This window comes from Thalia democratica, chromosome 2 (assembly GCF_965202585.1).
Source record: "Thalia democratica chromosome 2, ktThaDemo2.hap1.1, whole genome shotgun sequence".
In the NCBI taxonomy this organism is placed as follows: Eukaryota; Metazoa; Chordata; class Thaliacea; order Salpida; family Salpidae; genus Thalia; species Thalia democratica.
This window is the reverse complement of record NC_139166.1, coordinates 27,123,227-27,147,429: the sequence shown is the minus strand read 5'-3', so window position 1 is coordinate 27,147,429 and position 24,203 is coordinate 27,123,227. Positions and strand designations below refer to the sequence as shown.

The 24,203-nt window shown below is 25.0% G+C and overlaps 1 protein-coding gene across 2 annotated transcripts; it reads right to left on the bottom strand.

Moving 5' to 3' along the window:
• On the bottom strand, window positions 1-24,001 carry LOC145829712 (carboxy-terminal domain RNA polymerase II polypeptide A small phosphatase 1-like). 2 transcript variants are annotated; one of them, XM_082937574.1, is made up of 9 exons: window positions 23,965-24,001; window positions 20,295-20,527; window positions 18,412-18,516; window positions 18,188-18,244; window positions 15,437-15,529; window positions 10,411-10,596; window positions 9,917-10,146; window positions 6,626-6,696; window positions 1-1,297 (listed from the first exon to the last, which is right to left on the bottom strand). In XM_082937574.1, exons 1-8 carry the CDS (start codon window positions 23,975-23,977, stop codon window positions 6,642-6,644), a joined length of 972 nt encoding a protein of 323 aa, XP_082793700.1. In that variant the 5' UTR covers window positions 23,978-24,001; the 3' UTR covers window positions 1-1,297; window positions 6,626-6,641. The 2 variants fall into 2 exon arrangements, with proteins under 2 accessions (XP_082793700.1, XP_082793699.1); XM_082937573.1 differs by having other exon boundaries at window positions 23,905-24,000.
• Window positions 24,002-24,203: the final 202 nt, after the last annotated feature.

The following is a 24,203-nucleotide window of genomic DNA, read 5'->3' as shown; positions in this document are numbered from 1 at the left end:
TTGTGTTTTATTAGTTTGGCGATAAAATAGTTCTATTGTACAAGTTGTTAAAAACAAATAAAAAGTGTAAACTATATAAAACTGCATTAAAATTTGATCCCTTGATACGTTGAGAGTTAAGTTCAGTTAAAAAATTGGCAAAAAAAAAAGGAAGATAAACTTAATGTATATACTATTTCATTAATTTAACTTGATTTGTTAATTTAACAATAAACCTATACTTCTGTTAAAAATATTGACAGTAGGGGACAAAAATCAAATGAAAGGTGTACTAATAAAAACAAAGCTAAAACACGTATATACTAGTTCATGATCGTTATGAAAACAACACGACACATATACTATCAAAGAGCGATAAAAGAAGACAGCTTTTAAAACAACTTTAAACGATAATAAGGCAACTAAATAACTTTGTAGCAAAACTAGACTTTAAAGTTCGTAAACGTCTGAAATTTCGCGAGAGAAAACACAACGCAAGTTCTAAGACGTTTCCACTCTATTTGGGAAAGGGCGTTTTCGTTCAATCGGTAGAGCAACACAAATAAAATTAGTAAACAAAAAGTCTTCGATAAAAAAGCACTTTTGGTCACGCTCGAGTTGACATGAAATATTTGTGAGTGTTTTTCGCCGATGGAAGCGCTGCGGAGTTCGTTGTAAAAACTTTAAAGCCTTTTCATTGTGAAATTTTTATATTTGCGCGCTCACTTTTGACATTTGCAATGTTGATTTTCTGCCGAGAAAAACATTTTGTACCAATTTTCAAAACTGTGCATAAACGTTATCCGAAATAGTTTGCGAACTGTCAAAAAAACATACACAAAAAAAATATACATACAATGGCTGTACGGGTTGTAAAACATAATAAAACAGCAAACAAAACTGAATTAGGTTTCAACGGAAGATTATTACATGAACGTGTGGGAAGCATTTAAATCGGAAGAAAAAAATGTGTAAGGCACAAAAAAATTGAAAACAGTATTTGAGCGAGAAGTTGATGAAGTAAACAGTAATTTTCGTAAATGCTAAAATTGAATAAAATCTTAAATGATGCATAGCAGTTTCTCAACTAAAACCAATTGATTATTAAATCTTTATATATATATAAGTCCAAAATAAAAGTTTTTCGCGATGAGGGTTTTCTTCTCATACTGCTTGTTATCTGCATTTGCAACCCCACCACCGAACGCACAACGAAAATATTCAAAGCAACAGCACCTTAAGAAAGAACAGAGAAACAATTTCCAGTTTGCCCGTTCCGTCTGTCTTTCAGTTGTTTTGTTTGTTTTTTACGTTCCTCCTAAAATTTATCAACATTAGAAGGCCGTCCAGACGCTTTGAAAAAAATGCACAACAAAGTTATGGGTTAAAGACACATAAATTACTTTTATTTACGTAAAATCGTAACTAGAAAATAATTTTGATAAATAAAACTAAACTTGCTGACTTTAGGATAATAAAACAGTTAAATAGAGTGTAAATAGCTGATTCAGTAAAATTGTATCTATTCAGAAACGTCATAACAAGCTGAAAATCAACTAATTAATTTTGAATAGGAAAGATAAGCAAAAGTTTATACTTTATTTAAAAGTTTTAAGCCTTAAAAGTGTAAACAATCAACAAAGCTCGAAGAACGGATTTTTCAAATGAAAAAGTTCCAAGTTAAAACCAACAAACAACTCATTCATACATGGTTGGGCAGACAAAGCGCAGTCTCGAAAAATTTTCAATTGTTTACAATGCAGCTAGTTCTTGAAAATATAAAGTTTCTATTTTTGTGTGCTTTACCTATCCGTAGGCAAATATCATTTCAAAAATTTGTTTTGTTCGCACCATTTAAATATATTTATGTTTAAAAACTCTTTAATAATTTCAGTAATTTTTTTTGAAATAAAGTATTTCATTAAAATACGTATTTGTTAACTGTACATTAAAAACACCTATATATAATCACTTTAACATACTGAGGATCATTATTTTTTTACGACGTTAATAAAAATAATAATAAATATTTAGGAAATTAGGAGCTCCTAAATATAATAATCGTGAAAATAAAAATTACTCAAACACATTTACGAGAGTTTGTAAACTACTTAGTCTCATAAAACTTCAATCAATTTCTGCTATAACTGAAAAAACAACTGAACTAAAACTTTCATGTGACCAAAAGTTTTTTTTCTGTGTACTTTTCTTAGGGTTGTGAATGAAGTAGAACGGAAAGCTTTTCAAAAGATTTTTTTTAAATAAATATATACAAACTAAAACCTAGAGTTTTGAAAGCTTTAGTCCTCAAGCAAACTAATAAAATAACAAAAAAAAACTTTGTGCAAGTAAAAATTTTTTCGCTACTGTTACAATTTCGTAACTCTACTCTAAACAGACAGGAAACAAACTTCACGGTTGAATAGTTTTACGAAACATCAGTTTCTGTTTGAATAACTTCACTTTAAATGCAGGATACTAATCATAGTTACTTAAGCATAGACGCTTCTAAATCAACTTAAAATATTTAAAAGTTAAATGAGTAAAATCAAAAAACTGTCAGATAACTTTAAAGATTAACAATTAAATGACATTTATTTCATTATTATTATTCATATTTCATTCATATTTTCATGATTTATTACAATAATATTTTTCATTAAAAAGTTATAGGACATCTAACTTTATTAAACTTAGAGAGGTAAAAAAGTTACAATGTTTAATTACGGTTTGTGTTTGCTCAGTGAAACTAATAATTTCGAAACGATATCATTAATTATTTAAAAAATTTAGGTACTCTCAAAGAGGTATGATATAGTTAAATATGTTTAGCTTGTTTTTCATAAGTATAGCAAACGTTACGTTTCTTGTTATCATATTAAAACTGTCAAAGTTAATATTAAACTAGATGTTCTTCCATGATTAAATTGATAAATTAAGAATATTTTCAGTCAAAGCAGCTTAATTACTTCTGAAGTTTATTAAAACTTAAATTTAAATTCAACTCTAAAAAATACTTTTTAAGTTTTGTGTTGAATTAAAAAAACAGCTTTGCCAACTTTAAATTAACTAGAATAAAAAGACTTATTTTTTGGAAGGTTCATGTTGCATTTAACAAAAAAAAAACTTTTTTTTTTCAATTATGTAGTGCTAAGTCTCTATTACAAAGATTTGTAAAACTCAGGTTAACTTTGCTTTAATCTAAAGTTAATTGAAACTGACCACTGACTAATCACTTATAATTGAAGTTGACTTTTCGCGTCTTTCAAAATAAAAGATTTTATTACCACAGCGTTAAAGATATCAAAGTTCAAACTGTATTCAAGATAGTGTACAGAATTTACAACAGAAAAACCGATTTACATTTAAATTTAAAAAATTATTTTTATAATTATGAAGTGACAATATTCAAATACTATTAAAATTATTTAAGTTTTAATGGAAATTTCAATACTTCAATAAAACGTATAAAATATTGATTTAATAGATTATTATTGCAAGTATTTTTGTTAATTCATAACTTTGATTTATTTAGTTTATAATTACATTTCAAAAACTGTAACTTTAAAGTTTGAAATAAATCTGCATCTATTCGTAATTAAATCTAATACTTAATTACAATAAATTTATGTTAACACTAAATTGTAGTTTTATAGTTTTCGTAAAAAATTATAAAATGTCACTTATAGTTTTAAAAGTAGTATTACGTTCATATTTTTAATAATTTTAAACACCCTAGTTTTTATTCAATTGTTCAACAAGAAACTTAGCTCAAAAACAAGTGTAATTAACTAAATATTTACCCAGTAAAAAACTACAAATAAGTTGTTGAACTTTACTTAACAAAACAATGAAAAACTACAGTTAATTTATAACATTCCTAAGCTATGGTACTCGAAAAATTAAATTAAACAAAACTAATGTAAAGTTTTTCATTTTTTAAATACTTTGAAGTTGTCCGGTACTAAACAAAAAAACTTTAAAAAATATATAAGAACATTTAACTTTGGTATTTATAAGAGGCTATACTAAAAATAACAATGGTATCATATTTAAAGTATGTAATGTATACTTTCATTTAATTTTATGCAAGTTTGTAAAACTACAACAAAAACACTATGATAAGTATTTCTAATATTTGGACATTAGTTTGAAATATGAACAGCAATGAGCAAATAATTCGCTCTAAGTTTTTAAATTACTTTGTTGAATTTTCAAACAGCTTGGTTTTTAGGTAGAACTAACTTTGAAAATAAATGTATACTAAGTGTGTTAAAATTACAACTCTGTAAACTAGTTATACGACTAATATATGTTTGATCTACCTTTGTTGTTCACATTAGTTTGTGTAGAATTCGACTTTAAAGATATACCACCCGAATATATACATACTGTTTTTAAGATGTAGATTATGAGTTTAGATCATAGTATTTTTTAATTCAAAACTAAATAATATAAAAAATAGATAAAATTAAGAATCATCAATTAAAAAAATATATATATAAATGATGTTATATTAAATAGTATTAAAAAGATTTCACTAAACAAAACGTTTTATTTTAAATTTAACTACATAGAATTAATTTTATACTATCATTAAAAATTCTTTATCGCTAAAATGATACTTATTTTAATAAATCAAATTTCTAACACAACTTAAAACTTACTTTAGAACTGCATTATTTTAACGTACTACTTTATTGAAACTTCAAACACATTAAAAAAATTAAAATACTTTAGGTGTAAAAATAAAGAAGTTTAAACTTTTTTTTAGTATTTTTCAAATGTAGTAGCTAAAGTTAAACCAAATTTATATAGCTATAATTCTAACTGTACTTCAAAATAAAATTTTATTTTTTAGTTTTTGACCATATTAGCCATATAGCTTATATTGACCGTATAGCTTAAGAACCAAGGTTAGGGTTAAAAGGTTCAGAAAATACTAAAATTCGGGTTTTATACCTGTTATATCTTGATTTAATTGTTTTTTACTTTTATATATAGAAAGACTGAAACAAATATTAAAAACAGTTTTTTTGATTGTCAGAAATAAACAAAAAAAAAGATTTCAATACAAAAAAATAGTTCGTTCTAGTGAAAAAGTAAATAAACTTTCAAAGTAGAATATTTCTTTTTTTAATTTAACTGTTTTAACTTTAAAATCTAGTGATTTACCGTTGTTTACAAAATGTCAATAATAATGATAATAAAGTATACTATGCTTCGACTATAAATGAATTTTAACATACTGTGATTTTGTGTAAAATATATAAAAAAACTAATTTGATTAAACAAATAAGTATGCGGTTTTTGAAATTAAATACTGTTTGTGGTTGTGTGCATACAGTGCTGTAATGAATGATCGCTAAATTTTTTACACAAATATATGCATTTAATTAAAACTTCTGTAAATCAATGTCTAGATATGCCGTTATATACAACAAATCATATGCAAGAGTAAGACTTTTATACCAGGTTCAACATGCTTAAGGTCTGTTTAAAAAACAAATCAACTTTACTTAATCAAACTGAATAAAAAAAAAGAGCTTTGCTTGTATTACTCGGTCCATTCAAATCATTTAAAGATGTAAATTTCATACTAACAACTTCAACACTGATAATAATACAACAGTGCTTACTGTTAACTTATTTTGTTAAGTTTGCACAATAGTATGCTCGATAAGCAGTAAAACTTATCCAATAATTTACATTTTTTTTAACTATGGTTGAAAAAACAGTTACATATTTAAATGAAAATATCCAATTAGTCTTGTATCTCAACTAGGTAGAAAAAAAGCAAAAAGACAAAAGTTAAATTATCAGGGTTGCCACTCTTTTTTCAAAAAATTTTCCAGGTTTTCCAAATTTCTTCCAGGTTTTTAAAAGTACACATTTTTGGGTCTATTTTTAGTTTTAAGTTAATTTCTATATAAGAAACTGTCTTAAATAGCATAAAACATTGAAAAGATACTGAAAAGTTACTTTAAATGTGTTTTTTATTAAAAAAAGTTTTGATGATGACAAAAAATCTTATTTATATGATAGAATTTTAGTGTAAAATTGAAATTTTACTACTGAAAATGTTAAAACTATTAAAAATTCCAGGTTTTTCCAGGTTTTTTAATCAAAATTCCAGGTTTTTTTCAAAATTTCTTAAATTCCAGGTTTTTCCAGGTTATTTTAGCCTAAATTGTCGAATTCCAGGTTTTTCACAGGTTTCCAGGTAAAGTGGCAACCCTGAATTATGTATACTACTAAAATAAAAAATAAGATGTAATTTCAATTTTTTACACTTCATTATATTAAAAAATAAATCGTCAAAGCACATAAAAATAAAAACCTTTTTATTTTGATACTTTTAGAAAATAGTTTACATAAACTTAAGCTTCTAGTACGTGATTGAGATTTTTTAACAAAGTAGTACCAAAAACTGAATTTCTCTTCTTTTTTTGTTTCCGATTAACAATAAGTGAAACGTTTGAATAGACCACAAAAAAAACGAATGTAAAATCAGTATGAAAAAAGAATACTGGATAAACTAATAACCTACAACTATTGCTTAACTCTTTATGTTAATAAAATGCTCAATACTACTTGATTTTAATAAAACTCATATAAAATATAAGTAAAACAAAATTAAACTGACCTACTTAACGGACAACTTAAGAGTCACCGGCAGCCAAATTGTCTTCTTCAACTGACGAGGTAGCAGATGAGCTGTAAAATAATTTCAATTAATTTCTACTTCTAGTAATTATTAGACAAGACGCAAATAGTATTTGCGTGCTGGAAATTATAAATAAATTGCTATTTTTATGTTTATCTTAAAATACGGAACACCAATTGAAACAAACTAGTAAATAAGGTTTTAAGACAAGGCTAAAGTAATAAAGACGATTATTTGTTTAATTTTAGAATGCAGGTTAATAATTAGATGTTCTTTGACCTATAAAACGATAAAAATGATAATTTCAATGTGAAATACATTTAACAAAATATTATAAAAACAGGGATGTCAAAGGCTTTTGGAAAACTTTTTCCAGTTTTTCTAAATTTCTTCTAGTTTTTTGAAATTACAAGTTTTTTGACTATTTAAAATATAAAACACAAAGTTTAAGGTAAAAACTATTTTAAAGAGTGTAAAAATATTAAAAATATATTGTAATACTATTTTAAATGTATTTTTTGGTAAACAAAATTCTAAATAAATCAAAAAAATATTATATATGATATATTTTTTGTACCAAATCAGAATTTTATCATTTTACATGAAAAACTTGCTAAAAATTCCAGGTTTTTTAGTTGTTATTGTTTAATATTTCAGAATTTTCCGATTGTATTTTCAAAATTTCTCAATTTTTTTTTGCTTAAATTGTCAAATTCCAGGTTTCTCCAGTATCCGGAATTTTTAGCAACCCTGTAACAATTATCTACTATTCAATATACTTTTTTATAGAAAAGTAATTTAAACAATATTGGGGATAGAGTAAAAATATAAATATATATCTAACTTACAGATAGTGAACTATTATTTGTAATCTACTAATAACTTTGTTGTAAATCAAGGCATTTAATACGTTAAACTATTTTTTACTGAAAATTTTCAACCTAATAGTTGTTGAAAGCTTTGCAAAGTGTTACTTGATCATAAAAGTCCATTTTGAAACTAAGCTTTACAAAACTTACATTGTATAAGTAACTACTTGTTAGACATATATTTTTACTTGGTTAAAAAACAATATTTATAAAAGATATATAGAAAGTTTTTCTTTGATTACCGTTTTTAACAAATGTATTGATGTAGTCAACTTTTTATGAAACTATTTATAAACTAATAATAAAAAAATGTATACTATTTTGTACTTTTAATCAAAAGAACATTAGTCATTTTTTTTCGTAATTAAATTTTAATAAAAAAGCGTAGACTAACTTATAGACTTTTAATTTTTAACTATAAGTATTTTTTGCTTTGCAGACTTGAAGTAAAAATATAAACATCACAAGATTTATAGAATAGTTTTTTTTTTTTAAGTTTTATTTCCGGTCCAAATAAAACTATTATTATTTTACAAACTACAACGTTTTTTAGTAGTTTTAAGAAATGTAAAAAAATTGATTAGATTGTAAAAACAAAAAGAAAATATGTAATACGTAAAAAATATGATTAGTTTGAAAAATATAAGTTTATTAAAAGAGTGTGAAACACACACTTATTGTTCTGATAGACCCAAGCACAACTAAATTTAAAGTTAAATATTTAGCATGTATATCATAACACAAAACTGTAAAGTGTAAAACTTAAATAAGAAATATCAAAATAGATAAAATTTTGGTTGTTTTTTTTAACTCAAGCGTTTTCTCATTTAATAAAACAGAGTCAAGCTTAAAATATTAGAGTTTAAAAAAAAAGTTTATACGCATAAATAATTTTAGCTAGTGTTTTACACTCTAAATCAGCGGTTTTTAACTTTTTTTTATATTTTACCCATTTTTTGAATGGTTATTACCAAACTTACTCCTTTTTGAAAGGTAATTACCAAACTTACCCAAAATATACCAAATAGTGTTTGATTTTGAGGGAAAAAATAATTTCTTTGAATTTTAAGCTTAAAAAATTAAAAAATTGTCAAAATAAAAGAGTTTTTTTTTTTAACTTAAAAACAATTACAGTTAAATATTAACTTATAATTTAAAAAGACAATTAATAAACATTAATTTACATAACTTTAATGAAGAAAATCTAACCCCTAAAACAAGATAATTTACCCTTAGGGTAAAATTTACCCCAGGTTAAGAATTGCTGCTCTAAATACACTATATGTAAATTTTGTAGACTACACATTTATAATGCAGTAGAAAACTTATAACATTTTGTTAAGAATAATGAGTTTAGATAGTACAAACTGTGATTTTAAAACAAATCTTAAAAAAATACTACTAATTACATTAGTAGTTAAGTAAATGTTTAGACTAATATAACTCAATTTTGATTTAAATAATAAATTCAAAATACAAAAAGTAATCTAATTATAAAACAAAAAGTTGGTATTACTATGCATTTTTTATGAGTGTCTGGAAATTAGTTATGGGAAGTTTTATATTATTCAAAATTAAGCTTTTTTTCAATTTTTTACTAATACTACTTATAAGCTTAACAGATACATGTATACGTAAATTTCACGAAATAAAATTATAAAAATATTTCTAAGTTAAAGGAGGATTAAAATATTCTGTCTGACTTCAAAATAGTTTAGCTAAGGGAAGATAATAAAAATGTGTTTTCTGATAAACTTTCTACCTCTTTCTTTAAATACTCAAAATTTACCTTTATCACATTCAGCAAATGATTAAAACCATAACAAATAATAATTATTCGTTCTTCTATCACACATAACTTTATATAATATAAATTCAAATCAATAACAACTATTATAAGTAAACTTAACAGAATTTGATTTCAGAAATTTTAAACTAATCACAAAAAAAACTTTTACAAGCATGCAAGTGCTTCATTTAATTTTGCTTAGCTGAAAAAACTGCAGCAGTCTGCTTCTTTTTATCTTAACTATATTTACTTCAAAAACCACGTTTCAGTTGTGCATAGGTTCATTGTAGTTATACATTCAAAAAATTGCTTGGATTAATAAACAACTTTGCATAAATTTCAAGTTGTTTGATCATAGTAACCTAAAACAGGGTTAAACCTTGGTGTTATATCTATCAGGAAGAAATAACTGGTAAGTAAGCAACAAACAAAATGGGTAAACAACTAGCAAAAAGACGATGTCTAATAAAAAGGAAATTACGTTTGAAGGAAGCTTTGAAAAATTCTGACTTAAACTAAAAAGCCTTGATTTCGTTCCAAGCCAGTATTATTTCAATAAAAACTGTGCAAGAGGACAAAAACCCTTTTCAAAAATTTGTACCAACTAAAAACCTGTCGTCGTCGTCATCACAGCTGTCCTGCTGCACCGAAGTTATTATCCCGTTGCCCATCTGCTGCTGCTGCTGCTGGAGGTAGGAGGTGTTCCTGACCGCGTGCTGGGTGAACCCGTGCTTCTTCAGCACCGTGTACACGTCCTCCGACTCCGCCACCGCCTCCAAGAACGGCAGGATGTCGAGGAGCTCCGTGTCCTCCGGATCGTTGAACCAAGATATCACCGGAACCTGCGAGGAGTTTGGTATGGGCATTTTCGGTTTGTACATTTAAGAAAGTTTAATAAAGAGTAGTGAGAAGCTTTGTTTGCTTGCTGTTATCGTCATGTGCTTATACACGTGAAAGAGCTTGTAAAGAAATAAACTCATCTAAAATAAAATTTTACATTCATTTACTTTAGCTCCTATCTACAGTTTAGCCGTCTATAAATTAGTTGTAACACGAATGTTTATTACTAAGAAATATTATCCAGAAACAAGTCTAAATAAACTAACAGCGTTGTTAGGGTGGAAACTGTAAGAAGCAGGTGAATTATCAACAATTATCATTTTGTTTAAGTCCCTGCCGACCAAATTGAGATCTTTCACGTAATTGCCCTGATGGAAGACACACGATTCCCTGAAGAGTCGCCACGAAAACACCGACTTCGTGTCCAGCAAGTCAGCTACCGGGTCTGCATACTGTTTAGAAATTAACAGAATAACTAAAATAAAAGCTTGCGTTTGCAACTGAAACTATATAGTACAAAAGTTAGCTGTATTTAGTAGAAGTTTTATAAGGGTTTTTCAAAATCGAAATATTAAATTTACTATAGTTTTCTGTAAAAATAAAACCATGGGTGACAAAAAACTTCGTTATGAACTTTTTAATATTAAATTGTGTGTGGCTAAGGATCTGGTTCAATTTATTGTAAGAAGTCAAAAGTGATTTTTTGTAACATGTCTGACAGACAATTTAATATCGGGTAGATATTTTTTTTTTATTTATACAATCGAACTTAATATATTTATAAACTACTTTAGTACTTAAACAAAAATTTTACAATTAATAACAGCAATACAACAAAAAATAAGTATATAAGAAAACTAAATTCACTTGTTAATAAAATCTAAAGACCTTGTTTTATTATCACATATGTTGTAGTTTTAAATAAAATCAGGCTAGAAGTCTAAAACTTTTTGAATTTCTTAAAAAGATAAATTTTAAATAAAAGATTATTTTCGCCCTAAATATTCTTGACTTCGTTTTATAAATTATTTCTACTACATATAATTTTTTTAATTCTCAAAAGAGAAGATTCTTTCATCTATAAATACATTGTTGCAAAAAATAGTGTTTTAAACTATTTTTTAAATCTTCCTTATTTTTGTATAAACTCTGTGAAAAAGTTTAATAAAATATTAAACTATATTGTGAAAAAAAAATGAAAACAGACAAAGAAAAACCGAACATATTGATTAAATTTTTAAAACAAGTTCTGCTTATACTGCTAGTAGTTCAATAAATTATTATTTCTTTAATTAAGAACAACATTTTCAAAAACATGCAAAAAAAAATATGTCTAAACTTTAAAGTTAGAATAAACATAGAAAATTTACGTAAGGCTAATGCAAGTGTTTTGTATGTATGACGTAATAATGTTTTAATTCTTTCCTAGGCTTTGGCGTAATTGGCGTGGCGTTTATATTTAAACTGTGAAAGCTTATACTCGGTCGCGACGTTGACTTGCAATGAAAACAATTTAAATGTAACGTTTTGGCTTTAAAGGTCGTTTACATTATGATCAAATTCCTCTGTCAAAAACTAAAATAAAGCATATGTAAAAAAAAAACAGTTGTGTAAGTAATTGCAATTTTTAGTTTTTTTTTCGATCATTCAATTCACGTTATCATCAAAAAATATATAATATGTTAATTTCAAGCTTGATATATACAATTACTAAAAATTCTTTAGTATTGACATTTGTCAACGGATAACTTTTAGCTTAAAGTAAATCCAGTATAAAAGTTAATTCTAAATTAAATAAACTTTAAAATGTTAAAGCACTGTCTAAAAGTAAGAGTTAGCTTATCAACTTTTTTTACACAAATCTAAATTTTGCTGAACTTATAAAACCTTTAAATTAAAAACTGAGTATAAACACAAATAATCTAGAGGTAGTAGCAGGCTTTCTAACAAAAACTTATCTAGCCTATTTAAAAATAATTCATAACACATTATAAAGACTTATATTAATCTAGACCTTATATAAAATAGGTATAATCTTCTTCATTGTATTTTACATAAACTTGGTTCAAATTATTTTGAACTTAACCTACTCACCTTATCCCAAGTTCAGTTTATTGTCAATCAGTGTCAACAACATTTATAAATTACCTATATGATTATTTTGAAGTGTAAAATAAAAACAAATTATACAGTAATCTTCCTTTATTGTACCAACATATGTTTCTGTGTGTTAATTAATCAACACACTTCAACTGGGTTCTGTAAAAAAATAATTACTGTAATGAAAGAATAGAAGCATAGAATAAAGTAGGATTTATATATTATTTGATTACAGTAATTCTTTTTTTACCCTACTTTATTCTATGCTTCTATTCTTTCATTATAGTAATTATTTTTTTACAGAACCCAGTTGAAGTGTGTTGATTCATTAACACACAGAAACATATGTTGGTACAATAAAGGGAGATTACTGTATAATTTGTTTTTATTTATATTCCAGTGAACTTGTTTCACTAGGATCTTTTGTTAGCAAACGATTAAATCTATATTTTGAACAGCTATTTTGAAGAGTAGTGATTTTTGTAAATTAAAGTTTTAAGAAGTTTACATTATTTTGATGTTAAAATAAAGCACTTGTAAGATGGTGGTTAAAAAGAAGAAAAATTTAGTGATCTGTTTCAGTATAAATTTAAAACCAATTTTTTGTACTAAATATAGTATTTATTGTTTTAATTTAAACTTATTAAGACTGTTTATAAACACCTTGTTGATTCTTTAAAGTAGTTTTTCTTAGTTTTATTAGATAAAAGTTATACTAGTTGCTATTTATGCTGTTTCTGGAACAGAAATGCACATGATTCAAAAAAATCCAAAAAGCACACAGATCGATGTGTAATTAAATTTTAATTCGCCAAACAAAACAGGCAGAGAATAAAAACGACGCTTGAGCAAAATCAATAGAAAAGTTTCGTGTTCCAAACACGCGCGCGTGTTGTTCGGGATTATTCGGGACGCGAACCTACTTTTTACGTCTGTTTGTGGATTTTGTCTGGAGCTTAAAATACATGAATAATGCAGCTTTCTATCTATATCAATTGTCTGCGTTTAATCGTTGATTTCTTTACTAAAGCCAACTCGGTTTTACCCAGGGTGAACAGTTTAAATCAAATGTATACAAATTTATTTGTTTACGTTGAAAATACTTTATGTATATTGTTTCAACATAGCCCCTAATTTCTTAATCAAAGTGTTTTTCAGGATAAACATATATGAGATACAAAAGTTAAACAACAAATGAAAATGATATTTAGTAATATCATCCGCCGCAATCTAGAGAATTCCATTTAATTATGAGATAAGGCTGCATGCAAATGCCTTCGGGGCGTTCAAATAGGTAGCAGAAAATTCCACAAATATCCGCCGTGGTGTGTTTTTTATTTGTTTATAACTACAGCCCAAACTTTCTATGGCTATTAATTTTAAACATTTTATTTTAGAATGTTATTAAATTAATGTTATACAGAAAAGTGTTAGATATATTATACAAAAAAAAATTGCGTTTAAATATTATCTAAAATCAAACATGACTTAGCTTAGTAAAATACGTGGTTTAACCTGATACTTTTTTGGTAATAATTTATTATATTCTTCTAAAGACAACTTAAAATATTAATAGGTGTATTCGTCTAATACATTATCTTTAACCACAATTTATTAAAAATTCATTGTCAAACTTTTTATTCTAACCACCTCAAGTCTTTTATTTTATCATTATTTTCTACTAAATTTGTTACCATTAAATTTATTTTGATGAAGTTTAATTAAAATAGCATATTTAGCACAAAATTTTTAAGGTAAACGCATATATATTAATCAAGTCGGTATTAATAGTTTTATTTTTTTAACAAAAATTTTTTTTTTTTTAAACTTGAAATTACTATTTTTTAACTTGTTTTTAAATAATTCTAATCTATAACTTTGTTATCTAATAACTCATATACACATGTAATGCTGTTTCAGCAGTTCTTTAATAATAAAAAATAAAATAATAACTAGTTGAATTTTTACTTAGTTGAGAAAATTACATACAAATAATAAAGTTTATTTTTATTTTTCTGTCTGATATTTACTTTAAATACATACATTCGCATTTGAATAGTTCTTTGTTTAAAATTTTAGAAGTTCAATTGTATTTGTATTTTTTATACAAAAATTTTATAAATTTAAATATTCACAAGAAAATATTTTATTATATTTCCTTATTGACATTCATATACTTTTTCACTCTTTTATAATCTATTGAATTTAAAAGATATAATTTAAAAGTAGCGCTCAACTACTCTTATAATTGTATACAAACTAGCTGTTTCAAATTACCATCATAGATATAAATGGGACTAAATTTCTTTATACCAACGGTCGGCAAACTGCGGTCCACAAGCATGTTTTTATTACAAATGAACTGCGGCCCTAGAGCAGATAAATCTAGCCCACCAAAGATTTTTTTAATACACTATTTCAACGCCTGTAACGAAGAGTAAAAATACAAGCTAACATTGTAATTAAAATTACAACTGCGGTCCACAAAGATTTTTATTTTCCATATTTGACCTGCGCCCACCAAATGCCTACCGAACCTTCTTTTAGACCAACAAACATTTTTAATAATACGTTACTTCAAAAATACTAACTTTTAAATATGTGCAGACTAACTTTTGAGTTATGTTTTAATAACAGTTGGCTTCTTAAAAAATTAAAACTTTAAAGCCAAAAAATAATATTTTTATTTCACATTAAAAAAAAAACTAAAACTTATATCGGCTTGAAATAATCATTTACGACAAACTGAGTTAATACGACAAAGTTTATTTAAACTAAACTACTTTAAAACTTTTACATGCATAATAACCTAAAATAATACACTCAAAAAATGAAGTTAATTTAAAGTTAAGAAATATAATCTTTTGTAATTCATTTTTTTAACTTTTTTTATTTAAAACATTAATAAGTGAAAAAGATACACATATATATAATTTGAAATAGTTCTAAACTATTTTGTGAATTATTTTATAAAAACTGTTTCATTTAACAGAAAAAAAAAGTAATTTACAATTTTATGACGTCTACTTTATATTAACTAAACTAGTACACGTTAACCAACAGAAAGTAAGTATTTTAGATTAAAATATGTCAAAGAAACTGGTTTAACTTTTCTGACTAAATATTACAAGTAAACTGTTTAACTTATTATTTTAAACTTTTCATATTTATAAATTTTTATTAAAAACTTACTTTAGCTAATGAAGCGGTGAACAAAACGCATTCAAACATCTCTCCCATTCTTTCCAAATAAGTATCCACGTGAGGCCGCTTTAACACGTACACCTTTATAATAGTTATTTTTAGTTTAACAAAGCTTGTAAAAATACTTCATACTTTGATCAAAAATTAACTGGCATTACTCAACTTATTAATACAATTATAATAAAGTATAAATGAGTATAATTTCATAACTATATGTATATAAATTTAAATTTTCTATGCATTATTAAACTTTTTAATAAAATTTATTGGTACCGTTTTTAAATTAATCTATTTTATAGAAAAAATTAGAAAAAAGCAAACACATTTAGGTGTCAGTAACAGAGCTGAGCAGAATTAATAAAATAACTTACGATAAATTTTAGTTACATTTCCAGAAAATTTGGTATTAATACTTTATTTAGTTTTAAATTTGGTATTATAGTTCTCGATGCAGGGTTGCCAAACATTTTTGGCAAATTTTCTCCATGTTTTCAAAATTTCTTCCACATTTTTAAAAATAGACGTTTTAGGGTCTACTTTAAGTTTAAAATTAAGTATAAGGTAAAAAACTGTGTAAATAGTATAACGACATTGAAAAGATATCTTTAAACTTCTTCAAATATGTTTTTTAATAAAAAAAATTCTGATAATGACAAAAAAAATATCTATGTGATAGATTTTTTTTTGTCAAATCGAAATTTTATTACTTAACATGTAAAAGTTGTTTGAAATTTTAGGTATTAGTAAATTTTGTTCAAAATTCCAGGTTTTTTTTCAAAATTTATCTAATTCCGGGCTTTTCCAGTTTTTTTAGCCTAAATTGTCAAATTCCAGTTTTTTTGTAAACCCAGTCGATGCTTTATAATAAAAGCAGAACAAAAAATAACCACTGAAAGTCTTATTAAAATTTAACGAGCTTTGGAGTACTCAAATAAGAAAGTTTGTTACTATTTATGATAAAAAGAATAGTAATAAGAACAACAAAGAAGTTTTGACACTAAAATTCAAAAGACAAGCTTCTTGTTAAAAACCTTAAAAACAAAAGTTAAAGCGAACACGGATGGTAAAAACTAGAGTAAGTGAAGTCGCAACTAAGAGTGATACAGACAAACATTATAACATAAAGGTTTGTTTGGTTAAGAAGGTTGCTCACTTTTTATTTAAACTGACCATTGTCTTCACACGCTAATAAATATACATTTGCCAATAAAAATTCCTTAGAAACATAGCACTTATCTTTCATTGAAAACCATTGAAACAAAAGTAATCTTCTTTTACACTTTTACACAGACTTTGTTTAAAAATTGTATAATAGAAAATAAATTAGTAATTTAAAACTTTCGAGTATAAAATGAAAATTTAATTGAAAATTCTTGTTCACATGGTTACATCTATACTTAAATGAAAGTAATTTATTTATGCTTGGGGTTTATTTTCAACCATTAAACAGTTACTAACTTTACTAATTTATAATTCATCGTTAAAACTAATAAAACTAGAAACTTAATTATTAAAATTGTTATTATTTTATACATTGCTTTAACTTATTACCAATATTAATGCTCAAGTTCTAAGCCTTCTTATAATTAATACTAAACTTGAACGTTATCATACAGAAAACATTCAGTCTATTATTTAAACATGAATGTTTGTTTAGTATTTAAACACACTTAGTTCGTTTTTGACCATTTTCATTAATATAAATGTAATTATAAAAATTATAAAGTAAAACTGACGCATATTTATAACAGAAAGTATTTAATACAACGTGTACCACTCTACAAGACTTAATATGTAACCGCTTAGTATAGGGGTGGGCAACGTATGTCCCGCCAATGTTTAAAAAATACAAGTTGAATTATTTTATAAGCGTAAAACTGCGGCCCGTTAGCATATAAATCCGGCCTTATAAACCAAATATTGAAACTTTTATTAGATACTCTTGGGATTGAAATGGAAAGCACAAAAAAGGTCTTAGTTACAACTTACCAAAGGTTATGAAATTTACAATAGATGTAGTAAACAAAATGAAACATAGAATTAGCAATTTTCCGAAATGTATTGTATAAATGAGTAATTTTCGTGTATTAAATGAAATTAAAACGTTCTTGACCGCCAAGGACTAAACTTTTCCACATCTGGCCTGCCGGCATAAAACGTTGCCACCCTTAGCTAAGTATGAAATTAACAAGTTTTACATCTTAAAAAACTCTTAATGTTTTTACTTATGTTCAAAACATCACCTAAACTATATCTTTAAGTTTGAAATTTGAACCCAAAATAATAACTTTTAATCAATGTATATTGTAGCATTGTATTTTACGATTAATATAAAAACACACACATATTACATAGCTAAATTAAAGTGATAATAGCATACATGACCCAAAAATATAAATTTTATTACCATTTGGTTTATAAACTAAAAAAAAATAAACATATTATTTAAGCTAAATAAAAATTATATAGAACATTGTTTTTAAATAGACTAAAAATGAAAAAAAAAACAATAACAAAGTTTATTGTTTAAATGTGTCCTTAAATACTTTAAATGGTTAATGTGTATACTAAAGCAGCTGTGAAACTTTCAACAACAAAGACAAATTTAATTTATGAACTAAAATAAATAAAAGTTTCATTTTTGCAACACTTCAACTTGATTGGCAAATTTCTAATTCAAAGTGATAAAAAAGGCTTCTCATACTAAAATTTACTATAAATCAAAAAACTGAAACGTACCTCATGAGTAATCCCATCAATTTCGACTGGAACCACGAAATCCGCATTGCTGATTGGCTGAAAATAAAACAAACATTTTATTCTACTAAAAAACATTTTAGTATATCCTATTTTTAATTTACAAACATAAAAAATCAGATTATAAGTTTAGTTAGGATAGTGACATAATTTTTTATAGATTAATTTACTTTCTATATGGTAAACGAATAATTTTGTAAACCAACTTTAAAAGAAGAATGAACTAGCGTTTCGTCCAGGTCTATCACTGCACATTTTTTTCGTGAAAATTTATCTTCTAATGGAGGTAAGAGGTATTTTCGATTGCCCATCTGTTAGTTTATCAAACTATCGTAAAAAATTCAATATAACTACTTAAATAAATATGAGTATTTAAAAACTTTATCTTAGTATAGTTATTTTTCTAGTGTTTTTAGTTTGAAAAAGACTACAAAAGAAAAACTTTTTGAAACCTTAAGTTTGTTTTACATAATGTTGTTGATTAAGAAGAAGTGTTTGATATAACGTGTTTTATTTTGTATACTATATCTTAAATAAATATAGAAGTTAATCTTTTTTAGAAAATTATTTTATAATAGATTTATAACCAAAGCATATTTTAAAGTATACAACTTAACAAATTTCGCTTGCTGCTTGTAACAGAGTTTAACTTGTTTATAAAAAATCTATTTCTTTTACCAGTCTAAAACGTATATAAGTTTTTAACAGTGTATAGTATAAAATATGAAACTTACTTTATGTTGAAATCTTCAAATAAATTAAAAGCTTTACCAAAATACTTTTATTTTTAACTTATTAAAAATAAATAAGTACAAGTAAAAAAGTAAAACAGGTTCAAAAATTCTCTAAAATTCAATTTTCTTCAATAAATAAAATATAAATAATTGAATGCCATAAACATTCAAAATGCTGAAGAAAATAGTAGAAAATGGCTATAGATCTGTTAATTTACGAATAGTATACTCAACCAATAAACTGTTTCAGATTAAAAACAAAGATAAATTACCCACCCTAAACACCAGCAATGTAATTTATAAATTTGTATGTTTATGTAAAAAAACATACGTGGGTAGAACGAGTAACAATTTGATTGCAAGAATTAACCAACACATACCAAAAAACCTTTTAAACAAGATTAAGTCATGTAACGAGGAAAAGAAATTTGATGATTTGAAAAAACTAAATAGTAGTTCAGCGATTGGCCAACACCTGATTACTAATCCTAAGTGTGTCGAAAACTATAAAGTGGATAACTTCAAAATAATATCAGTTGCTCGTAATGAATTTCACCTAAAAACTTTAGAAGCTATATACATTTTAAGCTTAAAGCCAGATCTCTGTAAACAAAAGAAATTTGTTTATTCGACCATTTTATTTAATTCGTTGAACTTAAATTAGTTGATTAGTAAAGTTGTGTTACATTTATATTATTTCTGATTAAACGATTGCCTTAATTTGTTAATTATTACTATTGTGTTAAATTTAATTTGTTTTCTTAAATACTTAGTTTTATTAGTTTTTATCAGTAAATCATTATTTCAGCTTGTTTTGACACGAAAAAATACTGAAGAGCGTGTCCGAAAAGTACTTCTATTTTGTATTTTGTTTGCAATAAACTTTAATGTATAAAAATTGTGATTTTTATAATGGAAAAACCATTATTTAAACATTTAATTGAAGGAAAAATTATTTGTAAATCTGTAAGCACCACTTAACCTTTGTTGATTCAATTATAACAACAACATTTCCGCTAAACCTATTTCAACTAAAATTTAAACATCTAAATTTTTAATTGAACTTATTTTTGATTAAAGGTCAAAAAACTAACTTAATATGTAGTAAATTTATAAAAAAATATTTTTATGTTTGTTTTTTTTTAGTTCTAAATATTTTAAAAAGAAACTTAAAAACAAATAAAATTGAACTTTTATAAAATAACTCAATTTCCCTAAGTATATTTTTTGAAGAAAAGTTCAAAAAGTCATATAAATAAAACTTTTAAATTTTAAGATACAAATACAATCAAGCCACTTTAATATTTTTCAGTTATAAAAATTAAATTTTTTGCAAAGAAAAGCTCAAAACAAACATTGTCAATGTTCTGTGTGTCTGTCCCTAACGTTTGGTTGCTTGTCATTGTAATGCTACATTTGGTTTCATTGTGACTGGCAGCAACAGACGACACTTCCTGCTGGTTTTTCTGAACTCTATTCTTGGACCTGGGCCTCAGGCAGCACAACAATGAAGAGAAAGAAGACGAGTCTTCGGCAGATGAAGATATCCGCTTCTTTTTCTTGGAATGTTTCAGGCCTGACTTTTTATCTGTTTGTATAGTTATTTGCTCGATTTTTAACCTTTGAGCATTTACAAAAAAATTGAGATTTAAGCAGGAACTCTACTTTAGAGAAGTTCTAAATGTGTCTTGACTTTTTTTAATTTTGTTTAATTTTTTTCTTGATGTTTAAAAATTAAGCTAATGGAAAATTAAAAAGCTGTTGAAACAAAAACAAAAGTTGAAAAACATTGTTATTAAATATAGCTTTTCATTATATACTTTAGTTAAGTAAACTTAACTCAAAATATAAGTTCTGGTAATCATGTGGTAGGCATACATAAACTTTAAATTTTAATTAAACATATATTTTTTAGTACACCAAAAGGGCTATTGAAAATTGACAATCATGCAAGTATAAATAATAATTAAAATTACAAAAAGTGTCATGTTCTTAAACTTATATAAATATAAAGATATTTGAAAAATAAACACCGCATGTATTAATATTTTACTTTTTTAAAACAGAATACATAAATATACTTAATCCTTTTCTAGATTATATAACCAACTATAATATTTAAACAAATTAATTGTAGGTTTTTAATAGTTAAGTAAATTAGCCACTATTTTTTTTTTTTAATTCTACATAAAAAGTAATATACTTAAAGATATAAAAATCAACTTTCAGATATTTTTTTACTAGTTTATGAAAAGTACAAGTTTAAAAATAAGCTGCTAGCCAATAGTATGAGCATCACATTATGTTTTTTAGAGAAACTGAGCTGTAAAAGTTTCTAAAGATAAGCAATTAGGTAAAATAAAATTAATTCACAGCAAAATAAAACTTTTACCATCAGTTTAAGTTTTATTAATTATGTAATTCTAAAAACAAGTTATTCACTATAAAAATTACTAATAATCACTTTTCAGTGTTTTAAGCAAATTTTGAAAGAAAATACATTCAAGAGCTAATAAAAAAGTAAAAGTCTTAAGACTAAGTAAAACTTACCAAAAAAAGTTTGTAACCTAAATTTCAATTCAGCAAAAATTATTTTTAAGGTTATCATAAAAAATAACAAATCCATTTTTCTATGTTTTTTGTAAAGCAATGCAAAGTTACTTGCTACAAAAGAAAATTGTTGAAAATAATATTTTGCTGGCTATAAACTAGATAAAAAAACAAAACAATATTTTTCAATAGTAGAAAACTAAAAAACTATTTATGTTATATATTAAAGTATAAAATAAAGGTTTAAGCTTATATTTCTTTAAGCTTAACTAACTCAAAACAAAAGTTTTACTTTACATTTGAACTTATAAATACTAACAAAGTTATTTTATGTTGTTAAATGTAGCCTAGATATATATAATGCTTTACTAATGTTATATTATTATATGACTAAAAATTTTGTATTGCATAACTTAAAAGTAATTAAAATTTCTTTGCAAAAAGATAAAAAATAGTTTATTATAAGTTTAAGAACTTTTAATAGTAACTTATAATTACCATATTTTGTAATGTTATTTTAAATTAAAAACCAGCCTGACTTAAATAATAGTAAAGCTGATACTTTTCCGGTGATTAATGTTAAATGTTGTATATATTTCTGTTATACTTAAATTTATTATTTAACTTAAACTGCGTTAGACAGTTTCTCTGCAGAGCAGTTCATCAGACACTATTATAGTTCTATTATTACAGATTAAAAAAAAGTTTTATTTTGCAGTTAAAAGTTTTCTTAGTTTGATAATATGATACTTATTAAATTTCGAAAGTTTGAAAATTTTAAAGTAATTACATCAAATATCTGAAATTATTCTCTATAGAGTACCAGCAAAAATTTAAAACTCAGTTTATATTTAAAAACTTATAATAATACTTGTTAAATAGCAATTATTTATATAAGACAGGAAATACTAAAGTTTTCTAAAACTTTTTGTCTGTATGTAAATGATTCTAAAATAGATACAAAAGAGCTGCTTTATTAAAATAAACAAACTATAATGGTGAATTAAAATTATTCATATTACAGAATATATACAATATCACAATAACTACTTGAAACAAGTAGCTATACATGGATTTAGCTTATTCTTTTTATTTTCATGCTAGTTAAGGCCATAGGGGGGGTAGAAGCTATTTTTTGACCAAAAATAACATATAGACTTATATTATAGTAAATTTCATAATCTTTCAGATGCTTTTTTTAGATTTTAAAAATATTAAGTAACTTTTTTTTTATGACCGGTTATATAAAGGGTTGTCTTTAATAAGAGTATATAAAGGGTAACTTTAAAGCCGTTTTTCTCGAGTTTTTAAAAACAGGCTTTAAAATCTATCTTCTCCTTCATTTTTCAAGCAATCTTCTTCAAATTTTCAGGAAATGTTCCTTACATTATGAGAAAAAAACGTTATTTGTGAATTTTAATAATTTAAAAAAATAAAAATTTTATGACAAAAATAAAAAAATAAAAGTGATTTTTTATCAAAATTTTTTTTTTTTTCAAAAAAAAGGTATTTTTACTTGAAATTTTTTAAAGTCACAAATAACGTTTTTTTGTTATTGTATAAAGAATAGACTGTGAAAGTTTGAAGAAGATTGCTTAAAAAATGAAGGAGGAGATAGATTTTGAATGCATTAGTCTTTTTTCGCCGTTTTAGTTTTTCCTTCCCCATAAGGAACCTGTTAAAGGCCCGACTTTGGCCGGTCATATCTCAAAAACTAATTCGAATTTTTAAAAACGGTAAAAAGCAACTTGAAGCTTAGTAAAAACTCTATAAAATAAGATCAACATGCAAAAAACATGGCCTACCCCCCCTATGGCCTTAATTATATAAAATTAAAACTAAATGCTACTTTTTATATGTACATGCAGATTAAAATCTTTTAAATTTATACATAACTACTGCTGTTTTACATACATTAAAAGCTTATGATTAAAAGTAAATATGAAGCTTAACAATATTTTAAGCAATTACTTATATTTTTTCTGGAACACAACTATTGAAAGCATACTATATTATTTCATTTACTGTAACAGGATTGCCACTTTTTGATTTAAAAAATCAAGTCTGATTTATCAAAATCTAACTTGAGTTACACCAAACTTGCCTGAGTTAATTAAATAAGTTACAAGCTAAAAACTCTAATAAAATACTTTTAAATATCTAAAAATACAAAAAACAACCAAGAAAATTTACTAAGAAAAAAAAAGTTCTTAAAATATTAAATTAAATTCATAAAAGTATCCTGAGATGTAAGAAAAATAAAATATATAAGCTAGCCTAAGTTTGTAATGAATAATTTAGACAAGCCTGAGTTTTTCAAAAAGTTAGTACTAGCCTGAAAATGTGGCAAACCTGTTGTAATTTGTTTGTGTATATTATGATTTACAACAAAGCAAGCAAAAATAAGTAGCCTACCAATACTGGTAGTTGAATAAGTTTTATGATAAGGCTCAGTTGCCTGTGGAATAAATGTACCTTGAATCTCCATTCTTGTTGTGCTTTTAATATTATAAAATCTAAAAAAAATTGTTTAGCTGTCAACTTGATACAGTTATCATTTTTTAATTAAAAATACTATGAAAACTTTAGCTTTGATTTCTTTTAAATAATAAGCTTTATAAAATTTTTTTGAATAATCAAACTTTTAGTTCTTTCCTTTGAATAAGCTACAAATTTTTTCTCTAAAATAACAGCCAGAATACATTGGCATACCC

What these genes read in the sequence shown, in the direction of transcription:
- LOC145829712 (XM_082937573.1), bottom strand. Translation starts at nt 23,977, where the DNA reads ATGGAGATTCAAGGTACATTTATTCCACAGGCAACTGAGCCTTATCAT. An exon ending in GTTTCCACCCTAACAACGCT is followed by an intron (nt 10,147 to 10,410) that starts GTTAGTTTATTT and finishes AACTCCTCGCAG; the next exon opens with GTTCCGGTGATATCTTGGTT. An exon ending in TGTGATGACGACGACGACAG is followed by an intron (nt 6,697 to 9,916) that starts GTTTTTAGTTGG and finishes ATTATTTTACAG; the next exon opens with CTCATCTGCTACCTCGTCAG.